General features: G+C 39.4%; 1 protein-coding gene across 1 annotated transcript; it reads right to left on the reverse strand.

The window, feature by feature from the left end:
* Positions 1-5: 5 nt before the first annotated feature.
* ptprc (protein tyrosine phosphatase receptor type C) lies at positions 6-24593 on the reverse strand. Its single transcript, XM_088312287.1, has 32 exons — positions 24488-24593; positions 24190-24393; positions 24004-24091; positions 20648-20662; positions 19484-19600; positions 17790-17807; positions 17431-17685; positions 17104-17331; positions 16902-17021; positions 14478-14603; positions 14228-14389; positions 13803-13952; positions 12801-13009; positions 12656-12716; positions 12440-12548; positions 12298-12335; positions 11812-11903; positions 11628-11718; positions 11464-11540; positions 11311-11347; positions 11121-11218; positions 8375-8500; positions 8137-8291; positions 5125-5260; positions 3402-3551; positions 3169-3259; positions 2706-2845; positions 2126-2260; positions 1948-2064; positions 1709-1869; positions 1474-1609; positions 6-915 (listed from the first exon to the last, which is right to left on the reverse strand). The coding sequence occupies exons 3-32, from the start codon at positions 24065-24067 to the stop codon at positions 610-612; spliced, it is 3720 nt and encodes a 1239-aa protein (XP_088168413.1). The 5' UTR covers positions 24068-24091; positions 24190-24393; positions 24488-24593; the 3' UTR covers positions 6-609.
* Positions 24594-26758: the final 2165 nt, after the last annotated feature.

Below are 26758 nucleotides of genomic sequence, written 5' to 3' on the forward strand. Positions count from 1 at the left end.
CACAATTTACTTGCTAAAGTCTTTTTTGTTTAATTAAGGACAATATTGACACGTTTTAAAAGCTTCATCTTATTACATTTTTTAACAACATTAATGACTTTCAAATAGCTTTGTTTTTCACCTGCTATCTCCTTGATAAACAATTAGAGTATCCTCCATCATCACACAAGTACTGTACAGACCAAACATTTTCCATAGACATAATAGCAGAGACAGATGCGGACATCGAGGCTGATGAAGATCATTTTAAAAAAATGTAGCTTAGTCACTAATACAGTAGTATCATGTAACAAATTACAGTATAAATTTTGAAGTAAATTTTCATATCAAGCATTGAAATCTGCACAATTATTACCCATTATCAGACATGCAGTGAAAGTGGGATGTTACCCAGTGATGTTTTTATCATCTTCCCCAAGTTTAAAAGCATTCCAAAAACAAAAGATATGTTGGCCACATCGCTTGCTCGCACAATTTGGAAAGATCCCCAGTAAATTGAAGGCTTAAATGGCTCTTAAACAACAAATGGCTTCGTTTAAAATATGATTCGTGTACCACAGGAAAGCATCCGATGCACTCGCACATTGCTGCAAAGGAACCAGCGACCCCTCAGACCTCCTGAGTGACTTGAGTGTCCTCAAGTGATGTCTCCGTGAGGACGCTGGGTAATTTTTCAGCCTCCTTTTCCTCCTGACCTTTTTGAGCCACCAAAGTATCACTCTCTGCAGCCCCCTGCTGGCCCATTTCAGTAGTGCAGGCTACGTCTGCAGCCTTTTCTTCAGTTTTCTGCCCTGCTGCTGTGGTTTCATTGACCAATTGGACAGAGTCCGCTTCTGAGGCCCGGACTGTTTTCACCTCTCCATTCTGAACAGGATAGACCCTGTCCAGTCCATCATACAAGAACTGGTACTGGTCCTGTCAAAAGCACACACTGGTTTGAGAGAAGGCACACAAATGCAGATACACTGTTCCTTATACCATCAAAGCGCGAGTCATTTACCAGAGCTGGGCACTTGACCCTTTTTTTTGACGGTCAGTACACTGCCCTGCGGCCGCTATCTCTGTACATATTCCGGTCTCGACCATCGGGCCTTATTCATAAAAATTGTCGCCCCCTCCGACCGACACCGTTCTGCCCAGCTCTATCATTAACTTTTAGTTGTATTAGCTTTACACTTGACTTATTCAAATTGTATTTATGCACGATTAGTTTCTTAAAACATAAATTTTCTATATTGCCGAAGAAGGCTAGCGCTCACCTGGTCACCAGTCAACCACCAAAAGAATAACAACCATCTTCACTTAACCTATGTGGCTAAATGTGCTAGCCACTATTTTGGAATCTTATTTTTTAAAATCACTACAAAGTCAACGTGTGACATGCCTAAAAGGAATTACTTGACAGGGATCATGTTCGAGTTGACCCACCACTTATCAGCAAATCCACAGTATGAACACACTCATAGCTCTTACCAGACTTGCAATCATGCCCTTCCGTGCTTTGCGCAAGGTTCGGCTCACGTGGAAAACGTCTGCAACCTTTTCAGTCTCAGCGCTGTCGAGCAGGATCCACAGAGCACAGAAAACACCGCAACGGGACGAGCCATCACTGAGGAGAAGCAACATGCGTAAGCACGCAAACACACACGCAGTCCTGTGATTGACAGGTGATGAGTCCAGGTTGTACCCAGCTTCCCGGGTTGATTACCTGCAGTGGACCACAACTGGAGGGCCTCTTTTGGTCTTGCCGCTGTCAGAATTATGCCTGACGTCTTTAATCATGTCAGTCAGATCTTGCGGTTTCTCTGGCAACTCTCTATTGACCCACTTTAGGAACTGGACGTGTTTCACTACGTGACTCTCCTTCCTCTGTTGACCAAAGAATTAGGAAGAAATTAAATATTGGGTGATAGTGGACGTAAATCGAGTGAATGAAGGTTGCCGTACCTTGACGTGACAAATCAGCATGTTACGCTTGATAACGTTTGGAGAAGCGTCTGTTGATGTCACCTCTACCTCAATATCCCCAAAAGTGCTCTTCTCCTTATCCCAGTACACAGACTCCTATGGACCAGCAAGCAAAGACTCATTTGATATGGCAAATACATGATGAGAATTTGAATACCTTTTCATCAGCAGCAGCCCCTGACAGCATGACGATGGTGGACGCTTTTCTCTGGTATACCATCAACCAAAAGTCATCGACGGTGTTTGCTAGCGGAGTCTGTGCTACAATGAAGCTGCACGGACCCCAGTAGCCCTGTGAGCACAAGAGAAAACCAAATCTGTCTACTGGTGGCTATCAGGGATCTTCAATTAAAAAGTCATATTGGCCATTTTCAGAAAGAGTGCTATTGCGCACCAAAAATTGTGTCCAAAATGGCCTGTCAAATAAAATAAAAGAAGAGATTCAATAGTATTTTACTAACTGTTAATTTTCACACAGGAGATTCGCCATTTATATTTAAAAAAAATAGTTTATTTTGCATTTCATGGCCCATAATGTCCCAAAAACTACTTCTGTACCATGAATCCACCCCGCACCCCCCAAAAAAAAAAAGTTGGCCATGGGAAGATGTCCGAGATTGGACCATTGTTGCGCAGTACACAATCAACATTCAATTGTCATTCACTCACAAATCAAACCAGATACACCAGAAATGGTAGTTACTGTTTTTGACAAAATAAAAAAAAATAGTACACACGGTAATGTTGGAGGCATTGATGTATTTAGTGGACTCCTCATCGTCCTCAGTATCAGACGATGCATCCTCATGCTCTTCATCGTGGCTGCTATCCTGACTCCACCCTTCATCCAGCCTCAGCAACACTCTGTTGTAATCATCTGAAGATGGAAAGTTGACCAATTTGACACATAAGACATTATTTGAGAACTATTTTGACAATTCAAATGTAAACTACACAGACAAAGGCAAAGGGACACGTATATGAATGCATGAATGAAATAAATATGAGTCGGGTTGTCAAGCATCAAAGGGATTCTGAGGAGGAACTTTTGGAAAAGAGCTCTATTTTTTTTTTCCGGCTCAAGTTGAGATTGTGAGCAGTGACCTCTGGCAAACAACGCACGCTAACATCTTTTACACTTTTCCAAGTGCCCCAATGCATTTGTCCATATTGTCTGTGAAGCGTAAATGTTATATTTACAGGGGATGACAGATGAACAGCGATTCTTCTTTTTGTTTTCCTCAGTTATCCCAGTGTTGAATGTCTTCCAGTTGTAGTAGGTGGGAAGTCTCTGAATTGCAGAACAATATTATTTCACATTTAATTTGGGAAATTTGGTGTGAGTTATTTATATAATGTTACAGAATAGTAAAAGGTAAAGGAAAAAGATTCAACTGATAACTTCAAGAAAACCGAGGAAATAAAATCCATACATCAAATTCATCCTCCAGTAAAGTTGGTTCATTGTCAGAGTTGGTCTTTTTCAGTATGCTCAGTGCGCTATGGAGCTCTGACAGTGAGATTTCGGTTTCTCCAAACTGGTTGTGCTCCAACAGGGCCTGGTGAATCAGGATGTACTGGGCCTGTGGAGAGACACAAACACACTGATGGAACTTTGCGGGCACGCACTTGTTGAAAACATACAGACATGAGCCTCGACATGCAATCAATAAGCTCGAACAAATACAATGAAAAGAATGCTGATGGATTTACCAGAGCTGTTTTGGTTCTCAGCTCAGCAACTCAAGGTAAGCAACTGTTAGCAATTTATTCACTCATTAGAAACCAGGCTGTGTCGAGACAGGCATGTATGAGGGGGCAGCCACAAATCTGGAGGGGGCATTGCGCTGTATTGTATACGTAACCTCCAGAGCTGAGCAGTCCGCCCCGGGGGCAGAACGGTCCGGCCCATTTTTGGGGCCTTGGGTGACAAATTTTAAAGAAACGGTAAGATTAACAAAGGCTGGATGTTGATTTTCAATTGACCTTCGTGCGTGTGATGAACCCAAACGACAAAAATTGCCTCCGAACGCATCAAAAGTGCCACTACCAACTGTTTGTGTATGAAGAGACGTGACACATCAGCGAAGCGTTCAAGGGCACCTGTATTGCCTTATTCTGACATCACGTAACCCACGCCTCCTGCTTGCTACTGGGGCATATCATTACAAGGGGGGGCCAATACCACAACAGTGCGTACTTACTTGCATTGGACACGTTCATTAAGAAGAAGAAAGCAGAAGAAGGAGACGAATAATTTGAATAGGAAACAAGCCATCTAATGATGTTTAAATAAACCTTTGCTGATCTTTGCCGCTGTGGGATCTTGCATGGATGTTATTTTTTTATTTTTATTTTTTTTTTTAAGGGGGTGCTGGAACGGGGTGGGGGCTGACAATTTTTAAGAATAAGGCCAGAGGGTCAAGGCCGGATGGGTGCCGAGATAGCGGCCGGAGGGACGGGCGCTGACGGGCAAAAAAGCTTCAAGTGCCTAGCTCTGCAGATTTCAGCAGCCAGGCTTCTAAGATTGCTTTATTTAGAATGTAAAACCTTTATCCGGATCAAGTCTGAATTCAACATGGAGTTTGTGTGTAAGCAGCGCCATTAGCCTTTTGTATAACAGTACCCGGGCTGGGGTACTATTTACAATCATTTTTGATCTGCCATAGTGTGACAGAGCTATTTTAGCATCACAATGATCCACAAAAATGGACAAGTTCTGATTTTTGTAATTCTATATGCCAAATGCTAGCATGTTAGCATTCTCGGTTGATATCAGGACAATACTGTCTGTCTGTCTATTCAGGCACAAGATCCATGCAAGTTGTTTGCATGCCAGATGTTAGCATACTAGCATTTAACATTAAAATCGGGTTCGAATTTTCATTTTGTAAGGGTGTTAAATGAGTTTTTGAATTAGTTCAGCAAGCCCGACCCCCAGTAAATTTGTCACAATTGACAAGTTAGCAGCAAAAAGGTAACAACCATATTTAGAATACTGAATACAGCTGGAATTTCCTCAGTTGTTCATGTTCTCTGTATATGACATCTTTCTGGATATGAAATGCCATGGTGATATTATTGCTATTTATGATTAAATGTGTGGTTGGAGTCAAAATGTGTGTGTGTGTGAGGTGCGCTGCATGTATTGTTTACCTCCACTTGAACCATGTGACTTCTGTTTTTGCGGAGTTTGAAAACATATCCATAGATGTCCACTTTGTTCTCGGCCTCCAGACACTCCATCATCGCGTCAATGCCGATGTAGGTGCCCGTCCTGCCCACGCCAGCGCTACACAAGGACAAAATGTGTTGATGTTTGTCAAGCAAAATCACTTGAACCAAATGGAGGGAGTGGCTGCATGAGAAATTTGACTTCCAATTGTTTAAAACTAAAATAAATAAATAAATCATATTTTCCAGTGTCACAGACAACTTTGTGTCATTTTGAATTGGAACAACATTTTCTGGAGAAATATGCCGCACAAATTACAAAATGCACAAATTTCTAGAGGTCAAACTGTCATTAAGATTGGACTTTAATACATTTCACAAGACTTCAGCTCAGTAAGTATTTGAATAATTTGCTGTGCGTGGTTTTTCTTCTGGTTTCATGTGAAGCTGCCAAAGATGTGTAGCGTTGGTGCCAAAAGGGGAAACGTGTCATTTCCACACATCAAAATCAAACTTATTACAACATATAAAACTCTGCTCAGTACAGTATGACTATTGTTGAATATCAAATAAATAGCAGACTCATTTACCAAACCAATGCTAACCTAATTGACATTAAAACAAAACAAAAAGTCCTCACTCTTTAACACGCCACAATTTTCTGAAACGTTGCATACCTCCAAAGCAACCACAAAGCTCAAGATATGTACAGACACACATGGTGTCTGACTACAAAGTTGTGTTTGCTTTCGGCCTACTTCCGAGGTTACGTTTCAACCTGGCAGCTTATTTCCAGCAAAACCATTAAAAACGTCACAAGGCAGCACAGCTCTTTTTTTTTTAATTTTTCTGTGTCAATGTTTTTTTTTTTTACAAACCCAAAATGACTGGAAATAGAATACATGGTTTCCGGGAAGTCCATCACGTAAAAATGAACTGGTAATTTGAAGAAGTTTATGTCATCACTTAAATTATGAAGCAATGGCTTTGTCTCGATAGTGAGATTCCAGTAATGATTTGTTTTGCTCACGAAAACCAACATGGCGACATACTCAATAGGGTCTTTAAAGACTTGAATTGCCCGGGTGCCCTTAAAGGTCTCATAAAAAGTGAATAATACATTGTCTTCATCCTTCCATTATATGTACTGCTTCTCCTCACTAGGTTCATGGGGGCGGTGCTGGAGCCTATCCCAGCTGTCTCCGGGCAGTAGGCGGGGGACACCCTGAACTGGTTGACAGCCAATCGCAGGGCACACAGAGACGAACAACCATCCGCGGTCACACTCATACCTAAGAGCAATTTAGAGTGTCCAATAGACCTCCCAAGCATGTTTTCGGAATGTGGGAGGAAACCGGAGTACCCGGAGGAAACCCACGCAGGCAAGGGGAGAACATGCAAACTCCACAGGGGAAGGCCGGACCCGGAATCGAACCCACAACCTCTGCACTGTGAGGCTATCGTGGTAACCACATGGGCTTCATTCTGAAGCAATTATTTTTAGTTTTAGTCTCAACTGAAATCCTTGATTTAAAAAAAAAAAAAAAAAAAAAGGGTAACAATTACAACAGCAGCAAGAGCCAAACACTCTTGCTAGTTGCAGCAACGGTGCTGTCAGTGTCAGCCAAAGAGGATGCACATAGAGGTGACGTGGAGAATGACATGGGTGACACTTTTCATCTTGAAGATTTGAATATTAAAGTGGTCAAAATGGTAAACTATATCAAGAGTTGATTAATTTACTCAACAAGTACAGTGAAAGTGTCACGTTTACTTGCGGAGTGACTGGATTTTTCTTTGAGCCTCCAAATATGCCCCTGAACAAATGCAGGAGTGCATGAAAGTCATAAAGAACATATGCATGCAGCATAAGCGACAAAGACAAAGGAAATGGAACTCTTGAGTGGGTGTGAAAAGAAGGAAACCGCAGCAGAAAAAAAAGACTGTTGACTTAGTCATAACACGCATAAAAGCAGTTTGCTCAAATGTACACTGTTAGATGTAAAATAAAATGCAAGCTTTACTTAATGCAGAAAAAAAAAAGCTTTGTTTCACTCACTTATGGTTCCCAAATGTGTGTTGCAAACACTTTTAGGAGCATTTTAGTAATCCACTCTGTTGTCATGAGGGAGTTATAATCTTTATAGGCTGTTATCGATTCTTATCTAATGAACAAAAGCCGCCATTTTAAAGGGCCTGGTCGGTGCTCCTGCACAATAAGCCTTAAGCCTTCATAGGTTGCTCATTGAAATATTGTACAGTATTGAAAGACTGAAAAGACTTTTTATTAATCATTTCCAATACATTTTAAACTCCGCAAAAATTGAGTCATTATTTCAATTAGGATGTCTAATGTTTCTTATTAAGCTTTGTGAATATCTTAATATGACTATTCATTGACTCATGAACATATTTTTCACCGAGATAGGCTTTTGTTAGTTATCTAACAAGGATCTGCATACTGATGTCCCACCATGGGAATGAATCATTTTTGCATTAATAGAGTGCTCACAAAAGCACAAACAATTCTAAGGTAGTATTCAGGTAATTGTTGATTTGCCTCTTGACAGAACGGTGTACAACTGGTTAGCCCGTTCGCCTCACAGTACAGAGGAGTATGGTTGGATTCCGGCTCCGGCCTTCCCGTGTGGAGTTTGCCTGTTGTCCCCGTGCGGGTTTTCTCCAGGTATTAAGGTTTCCTCCCACATTCCAAACACATGCATGGTAGGCTGATTGAACACTCGAAATTGCCCCTCGAGTGATTGTGGGCGCGGATGGTTGTTCGTCTTTGTGTTCCCCGTGATTGGCTGGCAACCAGTTCAGGGTGTACCCCGCCTACTGTCTGAAACCGGCTGAGCTAGGTTTTGTGAGGAGAAGCGGCTCAGATAATGGATGAATGGACCGATGAATTGCCTGTTAGTATTTATTCATATGAGGCAATCACAACAATTTCTAATAATCCAGATGTTAAACCTCCATAGAATGGGGACTAACCTGCAGTGCACAACAATGGGCCCGCTGAAAACATTTTTAAAGGAGTTAACGCGGCGTCTGAGCCTCAGGAGGAGGTGTGGCTCCTCGGGGACGCCGTGGTCGGGCCAACTGATGAACTGGATGTGGGTCACTTCTCGCTCAGAGTTCTCGCTCCTCTGGATACACGTTAACGACACGCAGTACACAACATGTTGGCAACTCAGTGCAGCAACGATCGACATTTTCTCAGCAGACTTACATTAATCAGGTTTAGACGGCGGATGGAATAATCAGGGAAGTTGTCCTCTGAATTGAGCTTGACGACAAACTCCTCAAATATCTCCGTCTCTCGGTCAAAAGAAGGCCAGTACTGCACACACTTGTTCTGCATGACATGAATATTAATGATAACACTTGGAAACATACTTTCACAATCACATGATGTCAGTGATTGTGTCAACTGAATTCTGGAGCAGTTCAGACTATTTCTTTTCTAAAACATGACAAAACATAACATGTAACGCCGTGAAGAACAAAAAGACAACTAGAAAAAGAAGAAAAAGGAGGGGGAGGAGGAGAAGAAGAGGTGTGGTTGGCTATAACCTGGACTTTCTCACCATTTGGATAATGAAACCAAGCAGCGGCCATCTCTATGACGCAAACGCCACAGTGCGAGGCATACAGTTGTACCAATAAGTCTGGGAGAAGCTTCTACATTTCATCTGTGAGAATGACGAGCAGCGAGCTTTTTTAATAAACCGTAATGTAAATTCTGTTGGACAGAGCGACTGATTCTGAATGCCCTGGGAAAATTACCCTGACCTGGCAGCACAAAGATCTTATTAGCAAAAAATTATCCAAACAAGTATGGGAAACAGTGCAGCCTGCAGAAAAGCGCCGAAATGAAGAAAACAGACAGACAGAAGAAAAATGATTGATTGGCACACATCAGAATCTCTCTGCCTGCACTGAGATCAAATCTACTAAAATCGTGTTACACTATTTTGAAGTGTGGTCTACTTTGTGTCAGGTGCACCAAGGGCATGTAATAGAAAAGACACGCTTTGCTGAAACACCCAGTGATGCGTAGCGCGGTCTGCCAAATTCCCAAACTTGCACCGGCACCAAAAAGAAAATGAAGAAAATGTGCCAGTTTTGTTGAAAGCACGTTGCCACAACGAAAATAGGGCCCAGGGTGTTTGAAGAGTTGTATTGTTATAATGCTGTAATATGACATGGAATGATTTATTAACATGTAAATGACATTTCAGACTGTTACCTAAAAAATAGCTTAAAGAGTTGATAATAGTTTGAGAGTGACACATTATTGTAATTTAATTTGCAATCTTTTCAGACCAAGTTTCCTATCTAGTTTACAAAAGCTAACATAATAATTAAAAGCAGAGTGGAAAAAAATTTCCGCCCCCCCCAAAATTATAACTAATAGAAACAGTATTTTATGATTACTTACGATGACTAAAATTAGAATTCCATGGGAAATGTCCTCTGTTTTTAATCTTTATCAATTAATTTTATGTATTGATTCTTGGTTCAAGCAAGTGTCATGTCATGTAATAAAACCTTGCTCAGTCCCATTAAAAAAATGTTTAAAAAAAAAAAAAAAAATCACTAATCAGACCACTAACTAGTATATTTACACTGTAAAGGGTAAAATTAAAAACAATTGATATGATTGAATTTGTTGCACTCAACCAAATTCAATTTATATTTTTCCAGTTTTTTCCCCACATTTAATGTGACATAACTGAAACAACTCAATTGGAAAACAAATTGGAACTTTTTGAGAAGGAAATTAAAACTTAACAACTGAATCAACAGAGATGGGCACTTTACCCTACTAATCCATTCTGTGACCTGGGCACGCTTCCGTCAACGTCCCTTCATCCTTATGCATAAAATAATCGTCCCACGTCCCCGTCCATCCTGCGTTTTTTAAAGTGCTTCCATCCTGGCATTTCACCAGTCCACCCCACTCGTCCCAAAAAAACTCAGTTAAGGTTTCATAATCAATAAACGTTATTTAAAGCTCAGAAGTTGGCTAATTTTTCCACTTACCATAATCTACGGACTATAAAACAAGGCTGATTGGGTTCGATTAAATTCAATGACAAAAAAACAACTTCCGTCCTTGCTTAGTCCATCCTTTTTTAAAAAAAACTTCTTGTCCTCCATCCCCAAAATGGGCGTCCAAAAAGGCAGGCTTTTTGTGGAGCATGTTTGCGCGACTATGCAAACCAAAAATTGTGTGTTGGTGTCTTTGTGGCATTTGTAGTGACGAATGAAGTTTGACGTTGGAGTTGTTTTGTCTTTAATCTTTGAGCCACAATCCATGCATTTTGCCAGACACTTTTTGTAAACTTTATCGACAACAAAATCCATGAATCCAAATTGAATAATCTCCGGGCCTCCTTCCATCATTTTGGGTGCTCATTGTAGCCCCTGCACGGTGACAAGGGTGCTGCAATGCTGACTGGGTTGCCAGGTTGGCACGAATGAAACACAAACCCCAATTTGATTTAGTTCGTTCTTCCCTCGCTAGAAAGGCCAACAAAAAAGGAGACTTATCAAGTCATGTAGTTCAAGTTTTAGTCAAGTAAAGTCAGTAAGGAACCAAGTCCCAAGTCAAGTCATTCCAAACCTTTGGCAAGTCCTAAAAAGAGCAGCTGGAGTGAGAATGGAGTCAAGTCACATGACTCGGGTCGGCAGTCATCACATAAATAGAAAAGAAAGCATTCATACCTCTGAACAATTTAGAATCTTCAACGAACCTAAACGCATGTTTTTGAAATGAAATGACGGCGCGCCCAAAGAAATTCCACGCAAGGCGTGAGTTACAACATGCAAACTCGACACGGGAAGGCCGGTGTTGAGATTCAAACCTCGAACCTCAGAACTGAGAGGGGTCACCATTGGCAATAGTTTTTATTAGCATTCCAAAATGGATGATCCTTGACTTTCAAGGTTGTATTATATTGTACTCTTACCTTGTTTCCCTCTTCACAACGTGTCACCATGACAATGATAGAAGCCCGCTGCTCCCAGATCATCCTCCAGAAATCACACACAGTTTCCTCCTTTGGGCCTGTGAAACACACGCACACGCACATGCACGCCGACACTTAACAACATAGGCAGCAAAATAAGGGAAATGCATGACACGGAGCATTGTGGTACCTTGAGCTGCAATGTACTTCTTGGATTCCTTGTAACCCTGTACAGGAGCAAACAGGCAATAAGTTTAAGAGCTTGAACTCCTTTTTCTCCAACAAATTATGCAACACCAGCTAGAAGTTCAATTGTACAGTATTTACTGCATGTGTTCCATACATCAACGAAGCTGGCATTAATGTAGTCGCATCCTGCGTCTCCATTTCCTGTGCTCAGCTGGACTCGGTTGTAATCGTCTGTTCAAGAGAGCAAATGTTTGACTATGCCAGAGAAAAGTGTTGTTCAGTTGTATTTTTGCTGGATGGTTTCAACCAGTTACATACAGGGTAAGATGTCAACATAACGGTTCTTGGGGATGTTGCAGTTTTTCTTGGCTTCCCTCACCGTGTAACGGGTAAAAACTTTGGGGATGTTCTGAAAGCAAAATATGCAAGTTATCATTGCATGCCCTCCCTTATACAGCATAAATGCAACAAAGGACAACCTCAAAAGACGAAAGAAGACAACCTGAAACTCATCCAGAAAAAGGCGTCCCTCATCAGCCAGTTTCCTTTTGTATGCTTCTAGCAAGATGTTGGCTTCAATTGGCTCCACAAAAGCTGCACACGAAAAAAAACATTGCGCAAATGAGAAACGCCGCAAAACAGGAAGTCTATACTTTCTTATGAGTCAAGCTGCATTCATCCATTATGGGAGGTGATTGCTATAAAATAAGTGGTAACAACAAATAGGATGTGAAGTACCGCTGCCATATTGGCCCCGCCCTCTGCACGGCCCTGTAAGGAACTTCAAGTATGTTCGATTTTATGCAAAGTATGCAAAATAAAACAGAATGCACTGTTGCTGTGAATGCATTTCTAAAATTGTATTTTTTAAACACCATGAACGGTTTATTATCCACTCAACTCATTTATAGTCTCATGTAAGCTCTTGTGAACAGTTGTCCGGGTGTATGACACTAAAATACATATATATTGTATTCTTTGGACTTACTTGCGTTGGGGATTAGCAGCATGTTCTCACTCATGTCTCTGCAAACAAACACAAAGGTCACATGACCACAGTTACAATGTTTCTCTCTCAAGTGGAATTGCAAATACGATGAGGACATAATAATGTAGTAAAATGTGCTTACCGGAATCTTTGGCGTTTCACTACATAGATCCTATAGATGACCACAAGCAGCGCCACAGATGTGAAAATGATGAGGAAGACAAGAAACCCTGTAAGGGCTTTTTCATTGTCTGCCAAACAAAGGACAGGACGACACAATTTCAGTTTTCGGGAGATATGATATAATATGATATGATATGATATAATATAATATAATATAATATATTCAAACACCTACAATTAGTTGTTACAGTTTCTTCCAAGATTGTACTGTTGAAGTCCCTGTTGGACGCAAATATCTGAAAGCAGCAGAACATAATTGTTCGCAATTTTGTTACAGTATGAAAGGGAGAAAAACACATTAAAAAAAAGAATGTACATACCCCCACTCGGTAGGTTGTAGAGTAACTCAGATCTTGGAAAAGGAATTTGCATTGGGTTTTATTTGTTCTTTGCACAACTGTACTTCCCTGATGAAGTATTGCATTGAATTTCTTCTTGGGTCCATTAAACTTATTTGAATGTGCACAGGTCACTTCAATCATATTGTTGTTTACAACAACTGCATTCAGAAAGCTGAATCCTTCTGGCACTGCGGGGAAAAAAGAAACATGTACAGAATGACAATTTACGACATTTAATTTATTATTAGTATTAGTATTATTTGTCATTATTATTATTATTTTTAAGAGTTTAGGCTACCAGTGTTGAGAATTTTTGTATACGGACATGGACACAACAAGCAACCAACAAGTAGTTAGTGGGCATTGTTTCAGGCTCGAATAATTAAGGTGTTGTTGACTGGCTATTGCTATGGCGACAGCAGTTTAATTTCATTCCTTGACAATTTTGATGAAGCTTGCGGCAGTAAGACATGAAGAAAAGCAGCAGCAGTGTTAAACTGTGCGATGGGTGTGCTGGGTGAAACTTTATTTTTGGGGGATCAGTTTAGTTAAACTAGTGACACTATGGCTATTATACGGAAGCACAAAGAAAATAGTGAAACGACTGTTCAAAACAATAATTGAATTTAAACGTGTGCTTTCCAATTCACACCATTTGCGTGAAAATAAACATCACTCCCCTAGAACTGAATGAAGAGTTTTACTTAATTAGCATTTTCTTCTTCACAGCAAAGGTTTTCGTGGCATCTGACCATGTGATCCCTCTCTGCCAAAAATATTATGTTTAAAGTATGTGTGTGTTTTGTCCTAAAGTTACTGGTAGCATGGAAGACTACTTTAAAAAACTATATTTGTATTCTGGAAGGAAAGCGAAAGGAAGCAAAAAAAAGAAGCACAAGACAGAAGAAAGAAATGAGAAGAAAGTACAGGAAACAAACACATACAGTAACTGTGTTCAATAATTAAAAAATCAATAATTACCTCCAATGGCAGTTGTGAAGTTACGTTGAATTGCTTGTCCAACATTGCGATTCCTGTACATAGGTTGGATTTCACATGTATAATTGGTGTATGGATCCAAGCCATTGACAGAACAACCAACATTTGTCTCATTTTGTTTGCTGGACAAACCTGACCCCAAAAAAAAAAAAAAATGTTAAATACCTGATTTAATCACAAAGGGACAACAACATAAACATCATCAAAAATGAACTTTGACACTGTAACTGTTACAGTAAGATGACATGTGGTCAATTTTCTGTACCCAACTTTATGAGATACATCATCATCTTAATGACATTTGGATCTTCAGTGGAAAAGGTAGGCAAAGACGACACAGTCACGACTAGCGAATGATTCATGAGTGGAAATTTGTCATCAAGTTCCTCTCCATCCTCCTTACTTACCAAATGCAGTTTTCTTTTTTTCTGTTTGAGGCACACATATGCATTCATATGATAGCTGATTTAGTCCAGATATGACATCTCTACAATTCTCACTTTCTGTTGTCCATGCCAGTGTGACAGATGTATCATTTTTGCTGATCGCTACAGTTTGGATGTCAAGATCTGTGGATGCACAGTAGCCATCTTTAACACTGCTCAGCATATGTGCATGCAAGTTGTCTTTCATTCACTGTGGCCGATTTCAACGTACCACAGTTAATCCTGACAGAAATTGTTGACAGGTTTGCTACGTTGACATCGGACTTCCAGATCTGACCGGTACAGCGGTAATCTGTGAAGGGCTCCAGATCAGAAACCTTCTTGGGGATTTCGCCGTCTGAGAAGACACACAAGTGATGAAACTTCTCAAAATCAACTCACACCAAACGTCCATTCTCGACAGCACTCATATTTATTTTTATTATCAAACTTTTACGTGCAACACATTTGGACAGTACAACTGTTTCATACACTTGAAAACACTGTTTGAGTGTAATACAAACTACATAATTTTATAGTGTCTTGCATTTTGCACAATAATCCATCCACACATTATCCAAGCTGCTTGTCCTCACGAGGGTTGCGGGGGCGCTGGAGCCTATCCTAGCTATCTTAGACAAACAACCATCCGCGCCCACAATCATAGAATTTGGGTTTAACGCTCAAAGTTTGATTCACTCACTATGCAGTGTGCTCCTTCTGGTGTTGCGCGCCTTGGCCACCAGGGGCAGTATAATAGAGATGTATGATGTACATAACACACGAAGAAGCATTTCACCACCAAAAACACGCAGTCAGATGCGATTATATTAGCCATTTTAATTTCACACCGTAAAAATAACATACCATTCGACTATTGCTCCACTGTTTGTCTACATGTGATGCTGCATCATTTGTGATCTCTTTTGCTTAAAGGGTTAAAACTACTGCAGCATTTATGCTAGTTTTGTTAGTCCATCTATGACGTTTCAGTGATAGACTGTTACACCCTCGCTGTACCAACGAGAGATTTCGCCGCTCCTTCCTGCCGACTGCTGTCAGACTTTTTAACAAGAACATTGGGTCAGGCCTACAAACGGGAGGGCATTAGTGCAATTGTGCAGTCCTAGGATGCAATATACACTACTACTGTACTTTCAGCCAATGGTGTACTTAAATATTGACCAATGATGTATTTTGTTTACCATTACAGTATTCTTATAACAGTACTTCTATCACTGCAGCATTTCTACCATTGCAGGACGTTCACTATTACAGTACTTTTATCATTGCAGTATTTTTCTATTGTTGCAGTACTTTTACTATTACAGTACTTTTATCATTGCAGTACTTTTATCATTGCAGTATTTTTCTATCGTTGCAGTACTTTTACTATTACAGTACTTTTATCATTGCAGTACTTTTATCATTGCAGTATTTTTCTATCGTTGCAGTACTTTTACTATTACAGTACTTTTATCATTGCAGTACTTTTATCATTGCAGTATTTTTCTATCGTTGCAGTACTTTTACTATTACAGTACTTTTATCATTGCAGTACTTTTATCATTGCAGTATTTTTCTATCGTTGCAGTACTTTTACTATTACAGTACTTTTATCATTGCAGTACTTTTATCATTGCAGTATTTTTCTATCGTTGCAGTACTTTTACTATTACAGTACTTTTATCATTGCAGTACTTTTATCATTGCAGTATTTTTCTATCGTTGCAGTACTTTTACTATTACAGTACTTTTATCATTGCAGTACTTTTATCATTGCAGTATTTTTCTATCGTTGCGGTACTTTTACTATTACAGTACTTTTATCATTGCAGTATATTTTATCATTGCAGTACTTTTTACCATTACAGTACTTTTATCATTGCAGTATTTTCTATCATTGTAGTACTTTTCTATCATTTCAGTACTCTTACATTACAGTACTTTTATCATTGCAATATTTTTATCATTGCAGTATTTTCAATCATTTAATAGTTTTGATCATTACAGCGTTTCCCCCTCTGTATAATGGACAGGCATTAGGAGTGTTTCCTTACACTGAGATACGTTTATACTGTGTATATTTGCATGCTTTTTATGAATGTCTGCTGCTAATGTTATACATTAACGGCTACATTACGCCGCCGACTCTGTGTGATCTATATCTTTGCTGCTGTAACACCTCAAATTTCCCCATTGTGGGACTAATAAAGGACATCTTTATCTTTTAGTATATTGTGTTAGGATTAAGCTAGCAGACTATTAGAAGTTATGTGGCTTCCTACCTATAAACTGTCAAAGCAACATAATAATAACCTTGCACAACTTTTTGGGGGTTAATGCACCGGGGTGGACAGCCATATGACAGTCGCATAATCTAAGGTGGTCCAATACAGGAGCTGCACCAAAAAGGACAAAAAAAAAAAAATCACCCTATTATTACTCACGAATGGAGCTAAATGGGATGAACAAAATATTAGACTAAACACCAACTGTTACATTAATACAACGACAACGGCAACTGGACTGTTCTGCCCAGGTGCAATTGTCATAGCGGTTGAATTCGATGCACTGCCGTCAGAAAGAAACAAGGAGACTATCCAACAGCAGACACTAACAATGTTTAGGTCAGCCTTCAAGTTTTTCCACTTACCAAGACAGGAGTAAACAACAGTGAGATTGGTGCATTTGGGGGGTAACTCTGCTGTGATTTTTGCAGGAAGCGTTGGGGTAACATTCTGAGGTATTACATTGGAAAATCCAGGGAGAAACTCTGTAAAAGAAAATTAAAAAATAGAAATTAAAGCAAAGGATATTGCTTCATACTTTTAGAAAGACAGTACAGTTCAACGTACCTGCACCGATGAACTCTGTTAGCTTGTAGGACGAATTTCGAAGTGCACAAGTGTAGGTTGTCGTGAGATTAGAGCAAATGTCACTGTAGGCCGGTCTGATGCACACTTTCCGATCACAATGCTCCAATTTAGCATTCTTTGGAAGTGACAGTGACGTGCTGATATTCCATTTGGTTGAGAGCGAAAGACAACCAGTGTTGCATTTGCGAAAAACGATGTCATCTTTGCCTAAAATTTACATGCAATGCTCAGATGTGTCTCACAAATACAGTAAGCGGGAGAAGTTAAGTTGAAGCTACCGTTGTGTAAAAAGGTCGTTTTACTCACGCATGTCTCTTGTAAAGATCTTCCGAATCCGGTTGAAGTTACAAGTTGCAATGTTGCCATCACTAGTGTGATAGAGAACTTTGTGCTCATATGCAGTGCAAGGCTTGAGTGTCAGGATGTCGACCGATGTGACATTATTGATTTCTTTCACTTTCACTGACGCGCTACCTTCAGTCAAAGTGATTGCGTACTTGCTGGAAAAGTTGGTGATGTTGAATCTGAAGCCATAGTCGATGGGTGTCACAGTGTAGGAGCCTGCATAACACAAACACAAATGTTAAATGTCTGTGACTGTGATGACTTTCATAATTGATTAAAAAAAAAAATAATAATAATTTAAAGAGTAAATTGGTACTCACACTGATTGGGTGTAGATGCTGGTGGACAATTATTCATGTTGTTTGGAAAAGAACAAGGACAACATTTGAAGTTAAAAAAAATCATGTACCGTCATTCACAGTACTTGAATAACACGTGAGCCAAGATTGGTGGTGACCTCACGCTTAAGATGGGTCATAACAGGTGGATTTTGCTGCTTAATTCATATTCCACAAACAATATATTAATCATGTTAAGACTAGTGGGGGCGCATAGCTCATTCATTTCAAAGAATTATTTTTACGTGACATCCCCTATAAAAAACTAACTAAAATTATGTAAAGCCCATTGAGTTACCTTGTGTATGAAATGTGCTATCTAAATAAAGCTAACCAGAGCAACATTCTGCTATTAAATTTGAGACAACAATTTTCATTTCCATGCACCAGTGCGACCAGTAAATTTGCATTTAAAAAAAAGTTTAAATAATACATAAATAATGACTATTCTTGAATATTTCAGCCCATTTGTAAGTAATAGAGTGACAATTATTGGGATGAATATTTACTTTGCAAGTAAATTAACAGCCTGGGTCCCTACAACTACATACACCCCTAAAATTTCAAGTTCGGGGCCTCTATGATCCTCCTAGCACAGAAAATGATAGTCAGGAGCCCTGCACTGCCTTGTCGACATTCTGTAGACAGTATAATGACACATTACGCGCCCGTAAAAAATAGTTACACTTCGTGATGTTGTGAACAGCTCCCGTATATTGTAACATTAATTTCACACCCTCCCACAGTAACTTAGAAAGGATCAACAATCGTTTCAACGTCAGGTGACTCGATATTATGCAAATAACCAATGACATGACCTCATGTGCACATATTAAGTGACGCGAATGGTTTGTGGCTCAATGCAAGCAGGCAAATATGTCTAACTGACGCAAGACCATACGGACGAACTGCTAGATAGGAGTACAGAACATGTACTTACTTTTTATCATTAAACCGGAGCTGAGAAGAACATCAATGAGATTACTAGTCAATGGAATTCTAAAGCAACTAAGCTAGTATTGAGCTCTAATGCTGTGACCGCACCCAAGTGGCACTGCCAGGGACCCATGAAAAGAAATCTCCACAGCCGGTGGAAAATTTTGATCCCGTTTCACATAAAACGATGCATTTTATTGAGATTTTTAACCATTCCCATAATTGTGAAAACAATATGATCGTTACTTGATGGCATAAGCACTGAAAATATAATAAAATTCACGTCAATTCAGTTTTTTGCTGCAAGACTGAGACCTTAAATCCCTAAACCATCTCTGTCTTTAAATAATTGAACCTAAAATCCTCAAGATTTATTTCCAGAAAATTCAAAACTGGAAAAAAAATTTAAAAAATTAAATGCAATTATATTCTCTGCAAACTGGAGCGGTGGACTGAAGCATTTTACGTAAATGGAGAAGGGGAGGCGTTAAGAAAGTTTCCTAAACAAATACACTTACTGTTGCCACCAAATGCATTATAAATAAAATATATGGCTAATTGCACATTTATCACTGAGTATCATATTATTTTGTCAGGATTATAAATTTATTAGGGGCCCTTTGTACCTTGAGGTACCTGAAAACATCTATAAATTGTGAAATGTTTATATTTTTTTGTCCAATATTGTACATATTATTCACAAGAATTTACTGTAATTTAACATTTCGGAAAAATCTCACCATTTCTAGGAGTCACTTCCGTAGAGATCTGAGGGAAGTTTGTTGGCGAGACTTTTGGTTTGCTGTCGGAAATGCTTGCATCTGAGGCTTCCTTGAAGGAGTTTGCCGGGGTCGTAACTTGCAAAGAAAGAAGACACAGCAGTCATATATGCTTGAATGCGCACATTGAAAGTCTTCAGACAGACACAGAACAACACGTGAAACTGGACTGTGTGAGCAAATTGAGATACAGTTGGCTGTGCATATCAAAGTGGGTCCTTGTATTTGAAATGTTCCTTGGATTAGATACTGCACAATATCCAACAATTCAAATGTACATCGGACAGCTATAAAAAAAAACACTATTCTACCAATAATCATATTTCTAATATTAATCATGGAAAAATGAATGTCAAAAACAAAATGAAGGTTGAACTTCATCCTGGAATGGATAAAGTTGGAACTCTGAAGCTCCAGTGAAGATTTATTACAAAAAATAAGGCTGGTACGATACCCTTTTGCCACAATCCAAGACGGATCCCTATTCTTGGGTGGCGATCCAATACTTAAACAAAAGTATTAATCTTAAAATATGTCTTGAAAAACAGTGTGACAATTGAAAAGTACATAAACCATTCCTGTAATTGCTCCTGACACACAGGAGTGCAAGATAGGGAAAGAAAAAAAAAATTCCAATCACAGAGCTCAACTTTAAGGATTTCAAATGTTCCAAAAGAACATTATAGAATGCGTAAACATAACTCTAATATGAGCAATAACAGCAGCTACTTAGCATAGTAGTTAGCCCTAAACGTTACCTATTCGTAGAAGACTCGTTACGTTAAGGGGAAAGAGGTGCTTGTTGAAAAACAAAAATGGATCTTCATGCTCTGACTTCCACCATTGTGACTAAGTGGCTATTTGTTGCTTTTTTGAGATGTCTCGAGGCTGCGGTAACGCAGTGCAGTGCTGCCCTCTATTGATCTGGCAGATAAACATACGACTGGCTGTTGCGTAAAAGAAGCACGGCAACATGGCATCGAAAGTATCGATGCATACTCAGCTTATCGATACTAGGTAACGGCACAAAAGGTATAGCAAAAAATCGCATACGATGCAGAATTTCTTTGCCAACTTTGCCAATGATAACAATTGTGTTGTGTGAAATGATGAATTGTCACTCACCTGTTATGCTTTGACCTGAAATTAGAAAGAGAGAAGAAGATGACTTTCCATCTCGCGACTTGAGTTATACCTGCAGATCTATATGAATGAATTTCAACATGAAAAAAAAAACAGGTGACAAATACAGTCATATAGTTTTGATTGACACTGTCAGATGCTTTTCTTTTGAACATTTTTTTTCCATGTGTATCTAACGCTGTGTGTTTAGTGTATCAAAATACACATAGCTAAAACATCAAGACCATCCGAAGTGAAGAAGGTAATCAAATAAGACGAGAAGAGAAGAAGTGCCTCATGAGCTTGTTGCTGTAACGCAACACAATCTCCATTTCAGAAAGCAACCCATCATTTCCTGCCTTGCACTGACACCAGCCACTACGCCCACATTTGCTTTCACTTTAGAAAGAAGACCAGCATCATTTGATTATGAATAAGAAACAAATGGAAAAAAAAAGATTGCACTAAATTAGACTTACTATCATCAGTTTGTGGTGGGACAATATAGTTTTTTTTTTGTGAACCTGAATTGCATTTATTTATATTTCTAAATTATAAAATGCTTTTGACAATGAAATTGAAATCAAGTATCAATAAACAATGCGGCTAGTGTATTTGTTGCTTTGAGAGTGCACATGAGACTGAAAGCAAGTGGATGAGGGGAACAATGTCATGTCATTTTCCACACCGCTTATCCTGTACAGGGTCGCGGGAGGGTTCTGGAGCCTATCCCAGCTGACTACGGGCGAAAGGCGCACTACACCCTGAACTGGTCGCCAGCCAGTCACAGGGCAGACAGAGACACCATCACTGAGTGGGAACTGAACCCACGCTGCCTGCACACAACTCAGGCGACTGTACCACTACACCATCAGTGACAAGAGGGGAACAATGACAGTGATATTCAGGATGCGGTTTCGTGCACCCTATTTCTCAGGGGGTGATGCATGCGACTTGCACTGACATTTCACCACCCCACACACGCACACGCAGCTGCGTAAGTGTGTCTACGGAAGGTTTGAGACATTCAATTCAGTCAAGCGACGAGAGAAAATCAAATGCTTTGAAGCCGAGTTTGACGACGTGTAATATGTTGGAAAACCAAGTTTTGTAATGAACACAAGCCAAATGTGCTGTCTGTCTCCAGTAATCCACCGCTTAAATTTTAATTTGTCCAAACCAACTTTTCCCTCAAATGTCCAACATGTTGTGTTGACGTGACTGCGGTACACGCCTCCGCGGATTGTTTTAGATATACAGCAGGCCGCACATTTCTGAACAAACTTCTTCATTTTGTGCTTCCCCTTTTTCTGGACTTTTTCCTCAAGTCGTTTGCTAGCGTGTTCGTCTTTGTATGCTTGGCCCGCGCTGCTCTGCTCAGCCAGGAAATGAAGACAAGTCAGAATGAAACACGGAAGTGGTCAACTTTGTAGTTTGTACTTGATTCTAGAACCACTACCAATACAGTATAATGCATATTAAGTCTTACTTTGTATTATACATTGAATGACTTTGGATTTTGACTTGACTTTATTGACATCATGTCAACTATTACATTTAATAACTTACCCACACAAGGGCAATTTGAAATTTACTACATGACGTGAACGAGACACCTCATAAAACGAAGACTTCTCAATAATTGGGGACTCAAGACGTTTAAATACATACCAAGAGAAACAGCAAAAAAGAAAAAGTAAAACTCAACAAAAAAGAAACCCCACATACAATACTTGGCAGTCAAACCCAAACAAACAGAATCCCGATCCTGGCCAGTAGACATCGACAATTTCTAATTGATTAAGTCACAACCTCTGCAAACAAGGTTATGTTTTTGTCAACATTTTTTATTGGTTTCATTTGAAGGCATGCTTGGAGACAGAAATAATTGTGAATTTGAATGCCTCTTGGAACTATTAAGATTCCTGAGTGTGTCTGCTCACATACTTTGGAGGAAAATATTTAGGCCTTGGCAGAAGTCTGCACCATCTTAACATCTTAAGTATCCACACCGAGAAACTGACATGGCAGAGCAGAGCATTGGAACTTCAAGAGTGACTTTGAATCAATATTCCTCGAGAAGGCAAAGCGACAATCAGCTCATAATAAAAATAAATTATTACCCATTCATTTATGCATAATTGTAGTTATGGTTTCCCTCAGAGGGTCACTATGACTTCAAAAATTATATAACCTCAACATATTATTACGTATTCAGAATTGCCTTCACATTTGTTATTGTATTTGTGGAAAACAAATTGAATTTGAATTCAGAAGTCATGGAAAATACTCACAACCAAATGTCAATACTATTGTCCAGTTTATGGGGGGGAACCTTGAACTATCTCCAGCTATAAAATGTACAATTAATTTTTTTCTGCCAAAACAAAATGAACAAATTCATTTAGCAAGCAACATGATGAAGAAACACTAGTTTTGCTTTCAATTGGCTTGACTTTGATAGAGGCAAGCTTGAACACTTCTCACCTAACACAAGCAGTCGGGGTACACTGCAGAATGACAAGCAGTCGCTTGACAGCTCATATTTGACTTATTACAATTATTGGTTCAAATTGTTCTGTATATGTTAAGTAAAGTAGAATCAAGGTTAAAAAAATAAATAAAGACAACCACATAAGAGTGACAGTGATGACGACTACAAAACCAAAAATGGAATTTCGGCAACAGTAATATTGTTCCTGGGTCATTTAGGTGGGGTTTAATTATAACAAAAAGTTATAATCTTGGTGTCGAATTATTGACTGCATTATTTGATTGCAAGTATGTACTCAAAATGTTGATTACACTTTACAAGCCAAGCCTCCTGCCACTTCTACAAATAATGTAACTTTGTACATTTTGTAATCTATCCATGCCAGTGACATATAGTGATAGACAGAAACACTAAAAGCTCCACCAATGGACCTTAGAAAGAACACACAGTAACACACAATTAAGCATGTCCTTTATCTCTCGACAGCCTCCTAAGATTGAATTTACGGGAACAACCCCCCAAAAAAATCTCTCCATCCCCTCCTGCGCACACACATGAGCACACACACAGCACCACACGAAGCAGAACAGAAACAGAACATTGAGCTAAACGCTGCTCTTTCTCACCAGCAGCCTTTGATTCAACACGTTTTATTGCCTGAGGGGCACACAAAGGTGTCACTTCTTCACGTTTGCCGGTCTAAAAAAACGACTCGGCAACTGTGCTCTCACAACAATTTCCAAAAGCTGAGATCCCAAGTTTGTAAAAGAGCAACATTTTGTAGAAACAATTTGGCATTTGCCACAAAGAGAAAGTCCACCCATCCCTTCACTTTGCCTCAGAGATCAACGCAACGGTTACTTACAGAAGACCAGCGAGATGATAGTAGCCCACAGCAGCAGGGTCAAGAGACCACACTGACCTTCCATGTGTGCCGCCAAACACCTCGTCACCTAGTGGGAGCCAACAAGCCAGATGTTCACATTGTCCCACAACCAGTTCTCAAGTCAACATCAGGAGGGAAAGAAGACATTATTTTTAAGCCACTTACGTCTGGTGTCTTATCTGTTGACGCAGCTTCCTGGACTTGCTCCCCAAAGCCGAAAACCTCGCCTCTGCCTTCAAGTCAAGCGAGAGTGATGTCAAGCCGAACGAGGTTGACTTCACCTTAACGTTGGGTGGCAGGAAGCTTCATTTCACCACCGTCACCAAGAACAGGAAGTCGCCGCATCTAGCGTGTGTGAAAACCACCTGACTAAAGAAAAAAAAATTCACTTGACACTTTTGAAAATAGTGTCAATAACAATTCTCCCTATTTTGGAGCGACAAAAGATATTGAGTTGACTCACATGTATTCATGTTTGCCTTGTGCCTCGGTGGAAATCAAATCTTTTAGCGGAATAATTCCAAACAGAAGTGAAACATCTTCAAGGTCCTCTTATTTGTGACTCCGCCCTCGCTCACTCTGCAAATGTTAACGTCACCTCTGTCTGACTGGACCTCTTGTCCACATTAGGGTCACTTGTAGACAAACAGCCGTTCGAGATTGCAACTGTTTATTTTAACACCTTATGCTCACACAACTTTAGATAGAAGTATGATCTTATTTGTCATATTAAGTGATGAGGCTTTGGAGATGGCCTTCTTTTCTTCCTGAGTTTTGTGTGTTTGCCGTTTTGTTTTCCCTCAATTGAACTCATATTATGTTTAGTTTACTGAAAACAGATGGCCGAGGACTTTGCTTTGCTCGTCACCATGCATGCTTATATCAGCGGTTTTCAAAGGTAACCTCATGTACATTGAGACAGTCTCCCACTAAAGTGACTGTAGTCGCTTTTTGGACTTCTTTGATAGCTGCAGTATTTTTAGCAACATGTATTACTTATTGGTGGAAGGTTAAGGGGAGAACTAGTGGGTGCGCTGCAAACATGGCTCAACACTTTTGTCTATGTGGTGTCTATCTGGGGGATTTCAGGCTGAAAGCCAGGAGCAACTTTGTGCTTCTGATGAATATTTAGCACGCCTATATATGGACTTCCTGTGTTAGGTCTTGCACTTCTTGAAAGCAGGAAGGATTTGTCACGCAAGGAGAGAAATACAACAAAGTATTTATTTGCTCTTAATTATCACAATAAAACAAATGAAGTCAATTTAGTGTGCATGCTCGGCCAAGTTGTTAAGGATGGGCAGAAGCCAAACAAAAGCATAACAATGATTTAGTTTTAGTGAAGTAGTTTTGTTTGTAGAGTAATCAGGAACTAATGTAAATTAAATTTTAATTAATCTTGTGTTTTTTTTTCAATTCATATAACATCCCCCAATGAAAAAGAAGGGATGCAGTATGAGTTGGATTGTAACATTTTAGAATTACCAACCGGGGGTGGAAGTTCAGTGGTGTTGTTAGTGGTTAAGAAAAAGCAATTCGGTAAAAGTCGCTAAAAACACACTGAAATCAGGTGATTAAATGTCATGTACATGTCTTTTTTAGGCTTTTAACACTTATGTAGGGCTTGAGTAAAGAGGTGTGGTAAGAATGACAAACTGTGTCACAACTTCTGCATTTGTCGTCTCTCATTTGCATTTAATTTTTAAAAACGGCATGTATTTAAACTTGTGTTTTTGTACACTACATTTTAATTCAATCTTTACTTAAGAGCAAGTTTATTTGAATGTATTCCAGCACAGTGTTAGTATAAAAACCGTGAATAATGTTACATTGTCTTCCTACAACAAAAATACTTTATAGGACAGTGTGCAGTATTTTGGTGGTATTTAAAGGGGAAGTCAAGTCAAAAATGTTCTTTACAATAAACACGGCGCTAAAATTAATCTTGCATTTGTGGAATATTATTAAGCAGAAAAATCCACATTTTCATCTATTTCATGGCTCTCCTGTTTTCTGGGTTTGGTCATGTGACTTTCGCAAGTTGAGTCCTTAGGCTCTGTGATGTCATTTTCAATCGACAGCAATAGCAAAATGGCAGCCGCCTTGCAATGGAGAGAAATGAGTGTATTCTACAAATAAATGCTGTGTTTGGACCAGTGGGCGCACAAAACATATTACTCTAAAGAACATTTTTGACTAGACCCCCTTTAAGGAAATCAAGTATCTTTTTTAAGGTGTAACATGGTATAATAAGTTTGAGAACCACTTTGTTAGATGATCAGCTGTCAATTCATGTACAATATTGGTATGTATTAGGGGGGTACAACATTTAACCAGAGGAAGACAAATCAAAAACCTACAATTGATGTTTCTTTGTCACAACCGGTGTTACAAGGTTAGTAAAGAGAATGTATAAGGCTCCTTTTTCCTTCCTGTCTACATTCGCATCATCCCTTACACGCCGCATCCCTCAAGTACACCAAAACAGCCACTTTCCTGCTCGAATTACACTTACACTAGAAGATAGGTCATTTTGTGACTAAGAAAAAGACAACTCCATCGAGATTTTCCCAGCCTGAGAGTGAGCATAGGGATGAAACTCTTTCTAACCACTGGAGGGCAGTGTGGCTTCACGTTGTGCCACAAGTATTCCTCTCCAGCATATATTTCCTTCATTGCTTATTTTTATTTATTTTTTTAAGGGGGAACAGCTAGAAGTGTGTGTGCATTTTTT

Source organism: Idiotropiscis lumnitzeri, chromosome 13 (genome assembly GCF_059441095.1).
Source record: "Idiotropiscis lumnitzeri isolate Australia: NSW breed Sydney's pygmy pipehorse chromosome 13, RoL_Ilum_1.0, whole genome shotgun sequence".
Taxonomy (NCBI): Eukaryota; Metazoa; Chordata; class Actinopteri; order Syngnathiformes; family Syngnathidae; genus Idiotropiscis; species Idiotropiscis lumnitzeri.

Excerpts from the sequence above, each read along its gene's own strand:
- ptprc (XM_088312287.1), bottom strand. The coding sequence starts at position 24,067 with ATGGAAGGTCAGTGTGGTCTCTTGACCCTGCTGCTGTGGGCTACTATC. Across the intron at positions 17,022-17,103 it reads AACAGAGTTCATCGGTGCAG|AGTTTCTCCCTGGATTTTCC; the intron begins GTACGTTGAACT and ends TTTCTTTTACAG. Across the intron at positions 1,610-1,708 it reads CCAGTTGTGGTCCACTGCAG|TGATGGCTCGTCCCGTTGCG; the intron begins GTAATCAACCCG and ends GCTTCTCCTCAG.